This window comes from Ovis aries, chromosome 9 (assembly GCF_016772045.2).
Source record: "Ovis aries strain OAR_USU_Benz2616 breed Rambouillet chromosome 9, ARS-UI_Ramb_v3.0, whole genome shotgun sequence".
Lineage (NCBI taxonomy): Eukaryota > Metazoa > Chordata > Mammalia > Artiodactyla > Bovidae > Ovis > Ovis aries.
The window spans coordinates 69,164,177-69,179,922 of NC_056062.1; the positions used below are offsets into that span (position 1 = coordinate 69,164,177).

The 15,746-nt window shown below is 40.3% G+C and overlaps 1 protein-coding gene across 2 annotated transcripts in view; it reads left to right on the plus strand.

Annotated features, from left to right (window-relative positions):
• Positions 1-11,063: 11,063 nt before the first annotated feature.
• Positions 11,064-15,746, plus strand: part of EIF3E (eukaryotic translation initiation factor 3 subunit E) — a 47,533-nt gene continuing 42,850 nt past the window's right edge. For both annotated transcript variants that reach the window (XM_060393481.1, XM_004011785.4), the window contains exon 1: positions 11,064-11,169. In XM_060393481.1, the coding sequence (XP_060249464.1) occupies positions 11,080-11,169 (90 nt within the window). In that variant the 5' untranslated portion in view covers positions 11,064-11,079. The remainder of the gene's footprint in view (positions 11,170-15,746) is intronic.

Here is a 15,746-nt window from a genome sequence, read left to right on the forward strand (position 1 = left end):
TATACAAAAAAAGAATATATACAGAAGAACTATACAAAAAAGATCTTCATGACCCAGATAACCACGATGGTGTGATCACTCACCTGGAGCCAGACATCCTGGAATGCAAAGTCAAGTGGGCCTTAGCAAGCATCACCACAAACAAAGCTAGAGGAGGTGATGGGATTCCAGTGGAGCTATTTCAAATCCTAAAAGATGATGCTGTGAAAGTGCTGCACTCAATATGCCAGCAACTCTGGAAAACTCAGCAGTTGCCACAGGACTGGAGAAGGTCAGTTTTCATTCCAATCCCAAAGAAAGGCAATACCAAAGAATGCTCAAACTACTGCACAATTGCACTCATTTCACACTAGCAAAGTAATGCTCAAAATTCTCCAAGCCAGGCTTCAACAGTACATGAACTGTGAACTTCCATATGTTCAAGCTGGTTTTAGAAAAGGCAGAGGAACCAGAGATCAAATTGCCATCATCTGTTATGTCATCAAAAAAGCAAGAGAGTTCCAGAAAAATATCTACTTCTTTATTGATTACGCCAAAGCCTTTGACTGTAGGTCACAACAAACTGTGGAAAATTCTTCAAGAGATCGGAATACGAGACCACCTTACCTGCCTTCTAAGAAATCTGTATGAAGGTCAAGAAGCAAGATTTAGAACCAGATATGGAACAACAGACTGGTTCCAAAACAGGTAAGGAATACGTCAAGGTTGTATATTGTTACCCTGCTTATTTAATTTACATGCAGAGTACATCATGTGAAATGCCAGGTTGGATGAAGCACAAGCTGGAATCAAGATTTCCAGGAGAAATATCAATAATATCAGATATGCTGATGACACCAACCTTTTGGCAGAAAGTGAAGAGGAACTAAAGAACCTCTTGATGAAAGTGAAAGAGAAGAGTGATAAAGTTGGCTTAAAACTCAACATTAAAAAACTAAGATCACGGCATCAGGTCCCATCACTTCATGGCAAATAGATGGGGAAACAATGGAAACAGTGAAAGACTTTATTTTTGGGGGGGCTCCAAAATAACTGCAGATGGTGATTGCAGCCATGAAATTAAAAGACTCTTGCTCCTTGGAAGAAAAGCTGTGACCAACCTAGATAGCATATTCAAAAGCAGAGACTTTACTTTGCCGACAAAGTCCATCTAGTCAAAGCTATGGTTTTTCCAGTAGTCATGTATGGATGTGAGAGTTGGACTATAAAGAAAGCTGAGTGCTGAAGAATTGATACTTTTGAGCTGTGGTGTTTGAGAAGACTCTTGAGAGTCCCTTAGGTTCAAGGAGATCAAACCAGTCAATCATAAAGGAAATTAGTCTTGAATATTCATTGGAAGGACTGTTGCTGAAGCTGAAGCTCCAATACTTTGGCCACCTGATGGGAAGAACTGACTCATCTGAAAAGACCCTGATGCTGAGAAAGATTGAAGGCAGGAGGAGAAGGGGACAACAGAGGATAAGATGGTTGTATGACATCAGCGACGCAATGGACATGAGTTTGAGGAAGCTCCAGAAGTTGGTGATGGACAGGGAAGCCTGTGTGCTACAGTCCATGGGGTCGCAAAGGGTTGGACACAACTGAGCAAGTGAACTTACTAGCATGCAAAATGAGTGCAATTGTTCAGTAGTTAAACATTTTTTGGCATTGCCTTTCTTTAGGATTAGAATAAAAACTGACCTTTTCTGATCCTGAGGCCACTGCTGAGTTTTCCAAATTTGCTGATATATTGACTGCAGCACTTCAACAGCATCATCTTTTAGTATTTGAAATAGTTAAGCTGGAGTTCCATCACCTCCACTAGCTTTGTTCTTAGTAATGCTTCCTAAGGCCCATTTGACTTCAGACTCCAGAATGTCTGACTCTAGGTGAGTGATCACACCATTGTGTTTATCCAGGTCATTAAGACCTTTCTTATATAGTTCTGTGTATTCTTGCCACCTCTTTTTAATCTCTTTTGGTTCTGTTATATCCTTCTCATTTCTATCGTTTATCATGCCCATCCTACATGAAGTGTTCCCTTGATATCTCCAATTTTCTTGAAGAGATCTCTAGTCTTTCGAGTTCTATTGTTTTCCTCTACTTCTTTGCATTGTTCATTTAAGAAGGTCTTCTTATCTATCCTTGCTATTCTCTGAAACTCTGCATTCATCTGGGCATATTTTTGCCTTTCTCCCTTGCTTTTCAGTTCTCTTCTTTCCTCAGCTATTTGTAAAGCCTCCCCAATCACTTTGCTTCTTGCATTTCTTCTTCTTTGGAATGTTTTTGGTCACTGCCTCCTGTACAGTGTTCTGAACCTCTGTCCATAGTTCTTCAGGCACTCTGTCTACCAGATCTAATCCCTTGAATATTTTTGCCACCTCCACTGTATAATCACACCAGATTTTATTGAGGTCATACCTGAATGACCTAGTAGTTTTCCCTAGTTTATTCACTTTAAGCCTGAATTTTGCAATAAGGAGCCAATGATCTGAGTCAAAGTCAGCTCCTGGTCTTGTTTTTACTGACTGTATCGAGCTTCTCCATCTTTGGCTACAAAGAATATAATCAATCTGATTTCAGTATTGACCATTTGGTGATGTCTATGTGTAGAGATGTCTCGTGTGTTGTTGGAAAAAGGTGTTTGCTATGACCAGTGTGTTCTCTTAACAAAACTCTGTTAGCCTTTGCCCTGCTTCATTTTTTACTCCAAGGCCAAACTTGCTTGTTACTCCAGGTATCTCTTGACTTCCTACTTTTGCATTCCAATCCCCTAAGATGAAAAGCACATTTTTGTGTGTGTTTGTGTTAGTTCTAGAAAGTCTTGTAGGTCGTCCTAGAACCAGTCAATTTCAGCTTCTTCAGCATTAGTGGTTGTTGAATAGATTTGGATTACTGAGATGTTGACTGGTTTGCCCTGGAAATGAACTGAGATCATTCCATCATTTTTGAAGTTGCACCCAAGCACTGCATTTCAGACTCTTTTGTTGACTATGAGGGCTACTCCATTTCTTCTAAGGGGTTTTTGCCCACAATAGTAGATATAATGATCATCTGATCACCAGCAGATACATCCACAACTGATCATTGTTTCCACTTGGGCCCTTCGGCTTCCTTCTTTCTGGAGCTATTAATAATTGCCTTCTGCTCTTCCCCAGTAGCATATTCAGTTCAGTTCAGTCGCTCAGTCGTGTCCGACTCTTTGCGATCCCATGAATCGCAGAACACCAGGCCTCCCTGTCCATCACCATCTCCTGGAGCTCAGCAGACTCACGTCCATCGAGTCCGTGATGCCATCTAGCCATCTCATCCTCGGTGGTCCCCTTCTCCTTCTGCCCCCAATCCCTCCCAGCATCAGAGTCTTTTCCAATGATTCAGCTCTTCGGATGAGGTGGCCAAAGTACTGGAGCTTCAGCTTTAGCATCATTCCTTCCAAAGAAATCCCAGGGTTGATCTCCTTCAGAATGGACTGGTTGGATCTCCTTGCAGTCCAAGGGACTCTCAAGAGCCTTCTCCAACACCACAGTTCAAAAGCATCAATTCTTCGGCACTCTGCCTTCTTCACAGTCCAATTCTCACATCCATACATGACTACAGGAAAAACCATAGTCTTGACTAGATGGACCTTAGTCAGCAAAGTAATGTCTCTGCTTTCTTTTTTTTAATTTTAATTTTTTAAATTTTAAAATATTTAATTCTTACATGCGTTCCCAAACATGAACCCCCCTCCCACCTCCCCTCCCCATAACATCTCTCTGGGTCATCCCCATGCATCAGCCCCAAACATGCTGTATCCTGCATCAGACATAGACTGGCGATTCGATTCTTATATGATCTGCTTTTGAATATACTATCTAGGTTGGTCATAACTTTTCTTCCAAGGAGTAAGCATCTTTTAATTTCATGGCTGCAGTCACCATCTGCAGTGATTTTCGAGCCCAAAAAGATAAAGTCTGACACTGTTTCCACTGTTTTCCCATCTATTTCCCATGAAGTGATGGGACTGGATGCCATGATCTTCCTTTTCTGAATGTTGAGCTTTACGCCAACTTTTTCGCTCTCCTCTTTCACTTTCATCAAGAGGCTTTTTAGCTCCTCTTCACTTTCTGCCATAAGGGTGGTGTCATCTGCATATGTGAGGTTATTGATATTTCTCCCGGCAATCTTGATTCCAGCTTGTGTTTCTTCCAGTCTAGCGTTTCTCATGATGTACTCTGCATATAAGTTAAATAAGCACGGTGACAATATACAGCCTTGATGTACTCCTTTTCCTATTTGGAACCAGTCTGTTGTTTCATGTCCAGTTCTAACTGTTACTTCCTGGCCTGCATACAGATTTCTCAAGAGACAGGTTAGGTGGTCTGGTGATTCCCATCTCTTTCAGGATTTTCCACAGTATTGTGATCCACACAGTCAAAGGCTTTGGCATAGTTAATGAAGCAGAAACAGCTGTTTTTCTGGAAGGGGCTCATCTTCTGGTGTCATATATTTTTGCCTTTTCATAATTCATGGGGTTCTCTCAGCATGAATACCACAGTGGTTTGCCATTTCCTCCTCCAGTGGACCACGTTTTATGAGAACTCTCCACTATGACCTGACCTGTCCATCTTGGGTCGCTCATAGTTTCATTGAGTTTCACAAGCCCCTTCACCACAAGAAGGCTGTGATCCATGAATGGGGATTTTCAGGAGAGGGGGGCGCAATTCAGCCCATAACAAGGTTAGATATACATTTAGGTCATCCAAACAGAAGGATGGATGACAGACTTGACTGGTGCAGGACTTGGGACAGGAAAACCCTTTGGAAGACAATCACAATAATCTGTGTGAGTGATGATCAGAGCCTGAGCTAGAAAGTGGACAGTGTATTGAAGCGAGATGCTAAAAGATTTATCAGGAAAAAAGGGCTTGCAGGATAGAATTCAAACTCCTCAGTATAGTCTGTAGAGCCTTTGACAATTCAGCCCTGAGCCCTCAACGCAGCTGAATGTTCTGCCACTCACCATCAGGCATGCTACCCTCTAGGCGTAAAGACCTTCTCAAAGTCTCCAATCACTTTTTCTCCAGGTCAAGTCTGTGTGCCTGATCTTCCCTCTTCAGGAAACATTCTTTTCCCTTTTCTTAGTCAGCTAAACATCTATTCCGGCAAAGGTAGCCCAGTGTTATCTTCCCCATGAAACTTCAACTTTATCTGGCAGTGAATCACTTCCTCCTCCAGACACTCTGTGCATAAACTCTCTCACATGGTGCTCTGATTCTTTTATATTTTACAGCTTGTCACCCCCACTAAACTGTAAACTCCTTTTGGGCTGGGATTGGTTCTCTTTCTTTGTTTCCCCAGAGGCTGACATGGTGATCGGCAAATGGAAATTGAGAAGGTATCTGATGAATGTATGAGAATACCACTGATATCCTACGAGGTGAGGCCTTGCCTGTCATTCCTCTGTAATATCTCTTTTTAACTATAACACTAGGAAGAGACTAAAGCAAGAAAGTCAGACTCTCCATATTTGGGGCTTAATCTCTCTTATAAAAAGAAGCAAGATATTTTCACGAACCAGCAAGGAAAATTCCAAGGGAAAAGCCAGGCAAATCAGCAGAGTTTCCAATTTGTCACCATTTTAATCCTTCTTGTAAATCACTTCCAGTATAATTTTAAAGGACAAAAATACCACTGTCTTGATGTCTTTTTCTATTGAAGAACTTCAGGAGTGACTCCCATTGCCTATCTGGTTAAATCCAAGTTTCCCAGTCTGGTTTTGAAGATTTTCTACAGCCTGGCTGTGTTTCACCTATCCAATCCACTGTCCACCCAACAGTCAGAATTAACTTCCTGAAACACAGATAAGATTATTACTCTCACATTCAAAAATACTTTAAGGCTCCTCATGACCACAGATAAATGTCACATTTCTCACAGAAGCTTTCTACTATTTGGCCCTGGTCTTGTGTTTTCTATAACATCTAGTTTTCTATATAACATCTAGTTTTCTATCTCCAGCTCTTACCTTTCTCCTGAATTCCAGATTCATATGCACCACTGCCTAATCAGTATTTCAACTTACATGTCTAATAGACATCCGAAACATAGTGTGCCCAACTCTTGATTTCTCTCCTTTAAATATGCAGCTATCACATCCTTCCTTACCTCAGCAAATGGTCTCTAAGTCTAGAAAGACCTTAGAGTTATCTTGGACCCTTGTCATCTAATCTACTGGCAATTTTTGCTAGTTCTGCATTCAGAAAATATTCAGAATTTCACTACTGTCCACAACTCTTTCAGTGCTACCACTCTGATCTAAGCCACCATCATCGCATTTGAGTTATTTCAGCAGTCCCTTAACTGGTCCCTCTGCGTATATGTTTGTTCTCCTACCCTCTTTCAAACCCTCAAGGCTGTGTATTATATTATTACATTCATATGACAGTCCTGAATAGTTATGCTTTTTAAAGTATAACTCCGATTATATGCCTTCTCTACTCAAAACCCTCCGATAGCTTTCCACCTCCTTCAGATGCAATCCAGTCTTTAATATGGCCTACAAAACAGTATGTCATCTGTCCCACCCCTCCCTTTCTGAACTGATCTTCTACCACACTTCCTCTGGCTCAATCAGCTATTGAATTTCAAGCATCCTTGTTATCCCTCAAGGATACAAATCGCACTTTTGCTTCTATACCTTTATACTTAATATTCCTTCGCCTGGAATTTTTCTCTTCTAGGCAGCCACAGGCACCCTCACTTCCTTCAGATCTCTTCAAATTCTACTTTATCAGAAAGGCCTTCCTGACAACTTTATATAAATCAACAACCCTTCCCATCATTTTCTAACTTCTACCTTGCATATTGTTCTTCAAAGTATTTATCACCACCAAATTATGCATTTGTTAATATGTTTTTATCTGTCTCCCCCAACTTGAATATAAGCTTCTTTAGAGAAGGCAGTTTGTTTTCTTTACTGACATATTCCCAGGACCTAGACCAGTGCACAGCATATTGTAAGCACTCAATTTATATTGAATGAATGAATAATTGCCCCTCATTAGAGTGAAAGCTCCTGTGGCCAGAGACTAGCTCTCATAAATTATATATTCCCTTTAACACCTAGCTTAATATCTTGAATATGGTAAAAGTTCAAAGTGATAATCAAATTGAAGTGCATCTTATTTCTCTCTGCTTCTCAAAGATGCTCACTGTTCCTTTTTGACAAGTTTCCATACTCTACCTGCTTCCTTCCCTCCTTTGTTGAAGCTCCCTTCTGGTGGAAGCCTCAGTTCCTGCAATTTCTCTCTTTAATGTCCTCTTTCCTGCATGCATGCTAAGTCGCTTCAGTCATGTGGGATTCTTTGCAACCCAGTGGACTATATATAGCCTGCTAGGCTCCTCTGTCCATGGAATTCTCCAGGCAAGAATACTGGAATGGGTTGTCACGCCCTCCTCAACCCAGGGATTGAACCTGCATGTCATGTGACTTCTGCATTGGCAGGTGGGTTCTTTACCACTAACACCACCTGGGAAGACCCCTCTTTTCCTGTCTGTATTCTGTTAAAACTTTGGTCTCTGGTCGTCCAGGAAACTTCATATTACAACTATAATTTCTCAACTCTAAGAGGCTACAAAGACTATTCCCTATATTACAGCACCCTAGAATATCATTTATTCTCTGCTTCATGGAAATTCAGCCTTGCTTTCCTGATAATACTGAAGTGACACTATGGCAAAGATCATGTTGTACTTCCAAATCCTTGAAAACAGCTAGTAAAAGGCTCTACTCATGATAAGTGATTAAACTATATAGATCCAGAATAGTATTTCCCTTTGCATATAAGACAGCATCACTTGGATATCTAGTAGGGATCTTATTCCTTCTGAGACAGAATTCCTGATTTTAGCACTCATACATATTCCTTTGTCACCCCCCACCCACCTGTCACCAGTAGGTATTCAATTTTCTAAGCTCAAAGTCTAGGAATCATTTTTTAAATTAAACTTTAATCTGAGATCATAGATTCACAAGCAGTTGTAAGAAATAATATGAAGATTCCATATATCCTTTACTCAGTTTCCTCCAGTGGAAAATTATATGCAAAACAATAGCATACTCTGACAGTTCCTCAAATGATTAAACAAAGAGTTACCATATAACCCAGCAATGACACCTCTGAATATTAAGAGAACTGAAAACTTACATACACATAAAAATGTGTACACAAATGTTTATAGCAGCATTATTTATAGTACTCAAAAAGTAGAAACAACCCAGGTGTCTATCAGCAGATGGATGGGTAAACAATATGTGGTATATCTGTGTAAGGGAATATTATTCAGGCCGAAAAAGGAATGAACTACTAATACATGCTACAACCTGGATAAACATTGAAAACATGGTGCAAAGTGAAACAGATCCAAAAAGTCATATATTATAGTATTCCATTCATATGAAAGTCCTGAATAGGAAAATCTTTAGAGATAGAAAGTAGAGTAGTAGATTAGGGTAGAATGAGCAAGAAGAGGAGATGGAAAAGCTGAAGAGAGGTAATGTGGCCAGATGATTTAGGGATTTCTAGGCTATTTAAGCCGAGAAGGCAATGGCACCCCACTCCAGTACTCTCGCCTGGAAAATCCCATGGACAGAGGGGCCTGGTAGGCTGCAGTTCATGGGGTCAATAGGAGTTGGACATGACTGAGAGACTTCACTTTCACTTTTCACTTTCATGCATTGGAGAAGGAAATGGCAACCCACTACACTGTTCTTGCCTGGAGAATCCCAGGGACAGGGGAGCCTGGTGGGCTGCCGTCTATGGGGTCGCACAGAGTCGGACACAACTGAAGCGACTTAGCAGCAGCAGCAGGCTATTTAAGGGGTTTCCCCAGTGGCTCAGTGGTAAAGAATCTGCTTGCAATGCAGGAACTGCAAGAGATGTAGGTTTGATCCCTGGGTAGGGAAGATCCCCTGGAAGAGGGCATTGGAAAGCACTCCATTTTCTTGCCTGGAGAATCCTATGGACAGAGAAGCCTGGCAGGCTACAGTCCATAGGGCCACAAAGGGTTGGACTCAATTGAAGCAACTTAGCATGCACAGGCTATTTAAAGACTTACACATTTTTCTCTGAGTGAGATAACAAGGCCTGGAGGGTTTTGAGCATAATTTGACTTTTAAAAGTCACTTTGTCAGACTTAGAGAACAAACTAACGGTTGCCTGCACAAATTTAACATGGATAACCAAGGACCTACTGTACAGCACATGGAACTCTGCTCAATATTATGTGGCAGCCTGGATGGAAGAGAGTTTGGGGGAGAATGGCTGCATGTATACATATGGATGAGTTCCTTCACTGTTCACCTGAAACTATCACATTATTAATCGGCTATACCCCAATACAAAATAAAAAGTTTATTTTTAAAAAGTCACTCTGGCTGCTGTATGGAGTAAAAACCAGAGGATGAAAAGAGGGAAAGCAAGGTGATAGTGAAGTAAAGTAAGTAAACTCGCTCAGTAGTGTCCGACTCTTTGCGACCCCATGGACTGTAGCCTGCCAGGCTCCTCTGTCCATGGGATTCTCCAGGCAAGAATACTGGAGTGGGTTGCCATTTCCTTCTCTGATTAGTGAAGAGGGTATTCTAAAAATCACAATAATGGTGGTTTGGAGTAGGCATTAACCTTGTAGGTGTTGTGAACTGATTGATCAGGACATGCTTTAAAGGTAGAGCCAGGGAATTTGTTGGTGGGGTTAATGTAGAATAAGAGAAAAGTCAAGGACGACTCGAAGATTTTGTGTCTGAACTGGACAGATGGAGTGGGCATTCACTGAGATGGGGAAACGTGTAAAAGAAGTAGGTTTTGACCAGAGAATTACATAGGGAATTTGGTTTTGGACACGTTATATTGAGTTGGCTGTTAACTACTAGTCTTGTTGGGGCTCTAATTAGGGAGTTATCAACGTGTATTGCCTTTTGGTTGGATGACATCACTTAGGGCAATGGCCTAGAGCACGCTCTAGGAAGAATGAAGAGGTCAAAGATACCAAGGCACTCCAAACTGAAGAGGCCTGAAAGATGACAGAGGGCAAAGGGGACCAGAGTCCTTAGAATAAAGCTCACATTCCCTACCTTAGTCATCACCTGGCCCTTCTCCGTATCTTTAACCTCATTCTCCAGTCACATAGGCTACTCAGTTTTTTAAGAACACCAAGTCCTTTCCTGTCTCATTGTCTTTGCTGTGCTTCCACCAGGCATGTTTTCACCCAGGCTCTAATTTTGTTCATCTGCCCCTGTTACCATAACTTCTGTTAAATTGTAACCCTGAATTTTCTCTAAACTCCGTAATTAAAAAGCCCCAATCTGGCATCGCCTCACTCCATGACCCACACACACATCAAGTTGTGATTCTTACTATAATCTCAAATTATTTCACTTGTTTTTTGTCTAGAAACCAATCCTACCTTAATTTAACAAATGCTTACGAAGTGATTACTATACCCCGAATATAAACTCAGCTGTTCCTCCTTGTATGTGATTTTCTGGAGAGCAGGAGCCTCAGTATCTTGTCCTCCACCGCACCTCCAATACAAATGACATTGCCTCAGCCAATCAATTCTTGAGTTTTCAGTATTTGTTAACGGAACGGATCGAAAGGGTGGCTCAGCCGTAAAGGGATCAGCCAGCAATGCCGAGACTTGTAGGAGACGCGGGTTCCATCCCTGGGTTGGAAAGATAGTCTGGAGTAGGAAATGGCAACCCACTCCAGTATTCTTGCCTGGGAAATCCCATGGATCGAGGAGCCTGGTGGGCTGCAGTCCATGAAGTCACAAGAGTCGGACAGGACTGAGGGACTAAACAACAACTTCAAGACATTTATTAGTCTTGAAGAAATTTCGCCTGCCGCTCCACCCACGCCCGCAGTTGCTAGGAAGGATGGAGGGACAAGGGAGGGAGGATCTCACGCATGCGCTATTGTTCTCTGAGCGCTTGCGTTTGAACCCCGCCCCTTTCTTCGACTGGTTTAGCCACTGCACTTGCGCAGTTCAGGACTGTTTGTTCCTTTGTCGGCGCTATCAATAAAGTTTTAGCGAGCGCACACTTTCCTTTTCCTTGGCAAGATGGCGGAGTACGACTTGACCACTCGCATCGCGCACTTTTTAGATCGGCATTTAGTCTTTCCGTTGCTTGAGTTTCTCTCCGTAAAAGAGGTAAGGGTTTTTTTTGAGCGCGCGGAAGGCGTGGGAGTGCGTGAGATGCGAGGTAAGGCCAAAAAGCAGTGGCGGTAGCCTTAGGCCTGACACGTGGGAGGCGGCCGCGAGTTTGGTCTTGAGACGAGCTGTAAGGACCTGCTAGTAGTTTAGTGTCAGCCCTGTTGATTAGCTACGCGGAATTCTGCCGTGAGCATGGGTAAGGTGACAGTACGAAACTCAGGGGCGAAAGGGAGTGATCTCTGCTTCACTTCTTGAGGTGCCGGTGCCGTAGGGACTTCCGCGTCATCCCTCTCGGAAGTTGACGATTGGCTGGCTCTGCTGTAGTAATGCTTGACTAGCTGGCTTCTAGAAGCAAAAAATTTAATTTTTTTTCGGGCACTGTAGGAAAGGTGGCTTTGGCTCTGTGCTTTTCATTGCCGGATGGTTTGGAATGATTTTCTTAAACACTTAAATATCTAGTCCCTTAGTTTCCGTAAAGTTATGAGTTCTTTGCGAGTAGTTTAGTGTTTCTGCAGATAGCCACTTCCTAGAAGCGTCGCATGTTTTGTTCGATGGGAAGGGGGACCCAAAAAATAACAAACCAGCAATTTTTATCTTGAAGGTTGGTTTTCAGCGTATAGATGTACGGACTTCGAATGTTTGGAATTGGTTGCTAATGTTCATTTAGCTATTCAAGATACCTTGAAAAAGTATTTGATTCTGGACCTCATTTAAAAACATGTCTCAGCCCTAAAAGTTTGAAAATCTTACGCTTAGTTACACTTTCGTTTATTGGGAAATTGGTGCATTTTAGTAGTTAAAATAAAGCGATAGTGTGAAGAAAGAATTAGAATATTGACCAGAAAAAATAGACGCGTTCTGTTTCCAGAAGCAGATTAAAACTCGAGTCTACTTAGGGCACTCTAGATTTGGGGAGTAGATTTTGTGTGTCCGAACAGCAAAAAAATTAAAAAGCCCTACAAATGAACATTAAATTGTTCTGATAGGTTTTCAAATTTTCCCATGGTGCATTGGACAGGTATAACCCTCAAATTCGTATGAACCTTTTCTAAAAACCTACAGACAACTCTATAGTTGTTGAAATTAGAGAACAGCCAAGTTTATTTTCAATACTGTTCAAAAATGTCTTGCCATATAACACTTTGTTCTCTCTTGGTTTTTCTTTTATAGGATGTACTTCATATTATAGAGCTTGAATAAAACAGTTTAGTTTGCCATCTGTTGTCTTTTTTGGATAATTGGGGAAGATTCATCAAAGATCAAGGAATAGAAAAATATCAAACTAGCCAGACTTCTTATTTAATGGTCTTTACACTTTGGTTTTTCAAGGCAGACAGATGAAAGGGAAGAATACATAAGTGTAAATTAGTTTTTCATTGGACAAGATCAAAACTGAACAGCTGAGAATCAGTGGGAAATAACAGCTCAAAACACGTTTTCTTGGAGAGAATATTGGTAATTTGGCTGTAATACTTCGAGAGGCAGAAGATGCTGGAATATTTATCAGCCATTAAGTATAGGATTACCATGGAATTATGAGAAATCCAAGATAAAATCTCATCACTAAAAAACTTACCCTTTGGTGCAGAAAGGTCTGTAATTATAAGTCCAAGAGTAATAAATGTCAGAGAAGTACTAGCAGAATGTTATCAAAATTGAAGAGGTGCTATTCTGTGGGCAAAAAAGGATTTTGAGGAGGGGAGTCTTTGAGTTTTATACGCTAGATGGTTAGGATAGATACTCAGTGATGATGAGGGTATTAATTAAATATATTTATTGTATGTTGGAGAATATAAGCTCCATGAGAGCAGGAACTGTGTTTTCTCCCTTGTGTTTTCAGTAAAGAGAGTCTGGTATAAAGGCTTTTCATGATTATTTAATAAATGTGTGAATACTTATTTGAAGCTTGATGTTCTTTATTCTCAAGTGAAGTAGAAGGCCAGATAATTTTTAAGAGCCTGGGGAATGAATTGAGACCTGGACTAGGATCCTGTCTGTCAGTACTCTGGTGCACTTAGGAGCTGTCTTTCCCATCTTGACTAAACCTTTTCTCATGCATCAAGTGTTGGAACTGCCACCACCCTCATGGGGTAAGTTAGAAAAATTAATGAACTAGTGCGTATAAAGAATTTAGCCTTCTGGTACAGAGTAGCTACTCCAAAGTATAGGAGGCTGCTGCTGTTGCTAAGTGGCTTCAGTCGTGGTTAGGCCATGCTATATGAGAGGGGAGCGAGGCATTCAGTTGGGGTTTTGAGGAATGAGGTCAAGCATGGAAATGGTGACTGAAGAAACTGACCAAGACAAGTGCAAGGATTGGTGAGTGTGAAGAGCCTTTGATTGGAAATCTTACATTTATAAGTGGTCATTCTTGGAATGAGAGAAACAGTAGGTTATTTGAGTAACATAGACAATATGGTGGATAAATGCCATCTCAAGATTGATGAAAAAGAATTGCTGATTTGAGAAAAGCAGAGATTTGATTGAATAACATTATTGCCTCTTTCTGAAATGTTTTATAATTAACCTTAGCCAGAACATAGAAAAGAGATAAATTTTTCCAGTGCTGGCGATTGACATTGAATTCTATTTGGTTGGAGAAAATGAATGGAATAAATGATTACTACTATAGAGAAGAGCTTTAAAATAGCCAAAACCTGGTGGGCTACAGTCAGTCCATGGGGCCACAAAGAGTCAGACGCAACTGAGCACACATTAAAGAGAAGAGCTTGGAAAGAGCAGAACTATCCAAACTAACGTGGAAAGTGACAATCAAAAATTGTAAAAATTAGAACAGAGGGTGTGCTGAGGGTGATCAAGCATTTCAGAAACAGTGGTAGAAGAGGTGATGAATTTAAGTTAGAAATGTTAGAGATGAGGTACTGGATGAAAGTTATAATTTGCAGGATAAAGAAGCTTCAAGGCTTGAGTTTTTGAAGAATCATCAGTGTAGATGTTGGATTTGTAGAGGATAGCAGGAAGAGGTGTTGAAAGATTTTTAGTTTATTAATAAGTAGGAGTTGTTTTCAAGAGGTGGATAGACTGAGTTGGCTGACTGTATCATGTGAACCAAATACAGCCTTCTCTGCCTGTTTTGTATGGTCTGAGCTAAAAAACCAAATTTAACAGATGAGCATTTGCAGCTGTTCTCAACTATAGAACACTAACTCTACACCAGTTGAGTGAAATTCTTTCTTCTTTTCATTAGTAGAACTGTGTTGCAAAAAATTTTATTCTGTTATATTTTTTAATTTCAAAAAGAAAATTGTAACTTCTTTCTTATGGTACTTATATATAGTGTTCTTGATTTTTGCGTTTTGGCTCACAGAATTTAAAATGTTTACTATCTTTTCTTTACAGAAAAAGTGTGCGTATAAGATAAAATTTAGAGAGAATGATATAAGTGGGTGTAGATTTAAGAAGGGGCCATTGAGGTCTGACGCAGAGCAACAATGCTCTGGATCTACAGTTGGGAGAAACATTACAAATTAAAGGCTATTGATAAAGTGATGAGGAGAGGTGACATGCCAGGAAAAGGATGTATTCCCCTAAGGTTAGAGTTTCCATAGGGCAAACTGAAAGGAAACTTTGTTGTTGTTGTTGTTTTAAGTAAACTTCTTACCAAGTATAACATACATACAGAAAAATGAGCAAATAAAATGCTTTTTTTCCTCCTAAGGAAGCACACTTATGTGTGACCACCGTCCAGATCAAAAAATAAAATGTTGCAAACATCCTAAAAATCTTTCTTCTGACCATTCTTAGTCATTACTCACTCTTCCCAATGGTAAGCACTAGTTTGATTAGTTTGGCCATTAAAAATTTTATATAAATGGAATTAAGCATTCACCAGCACCTACTGCTTTGTATGACTTCTTTCAACATTGTGAGATTTATCAATTTGGGACGTTAATCCATCGTATGAATATACTGCTGTTGATTCATTCTAATGTTGATAAACTTGGCTGTTACAAGTAATGTTTCTGGGAACAGTCTTGGTAATGTCCTTTGAATGTATACACCCATTTATTTTGGGTACCTAGGAGTAGAATTGCTAGGTTAAAGAATATTTTAGCTTCGGAAGATAAAAACAGTTTTCCAAAGAGGTTGTAGTTCTGGCAGCAGAGTAAATTGTTCAGTTTCTCTACATCTATACCAACACTGATATTGTCAGTTTTTTTAGATTTTAGTGTGGTTTTACTTTATATTTGATTTTTATGAGGAATTAATGAGGTTGAGGACCTTTCTCAGTGTTTATTGGCCATTTGGGTGTCCTATTGTGGAGTGCCTATTAAAATCTTACAGCCGTTTTCAATTGGATTGTATTTTTCTTACCATTTTGTGGGAGTTCTTCATGTAGTTCAGAAGGTTCAAGTTTGATCTCATGGCTGTACCATTTGACCACCTTTATCTTTTCTTTTCATGTTGTAGAAATTATCTGCATTTTTCTTTGCATGGCAAAACTAGATTTAGTACAAAAATCTTTTGCTGAAATGTTATCATCTTGACTACTTGATTAAAAATTGTTTTTGAATTACTTTACCGTCTCTCTTCCTGAATGCCGCTATGTAAAATCC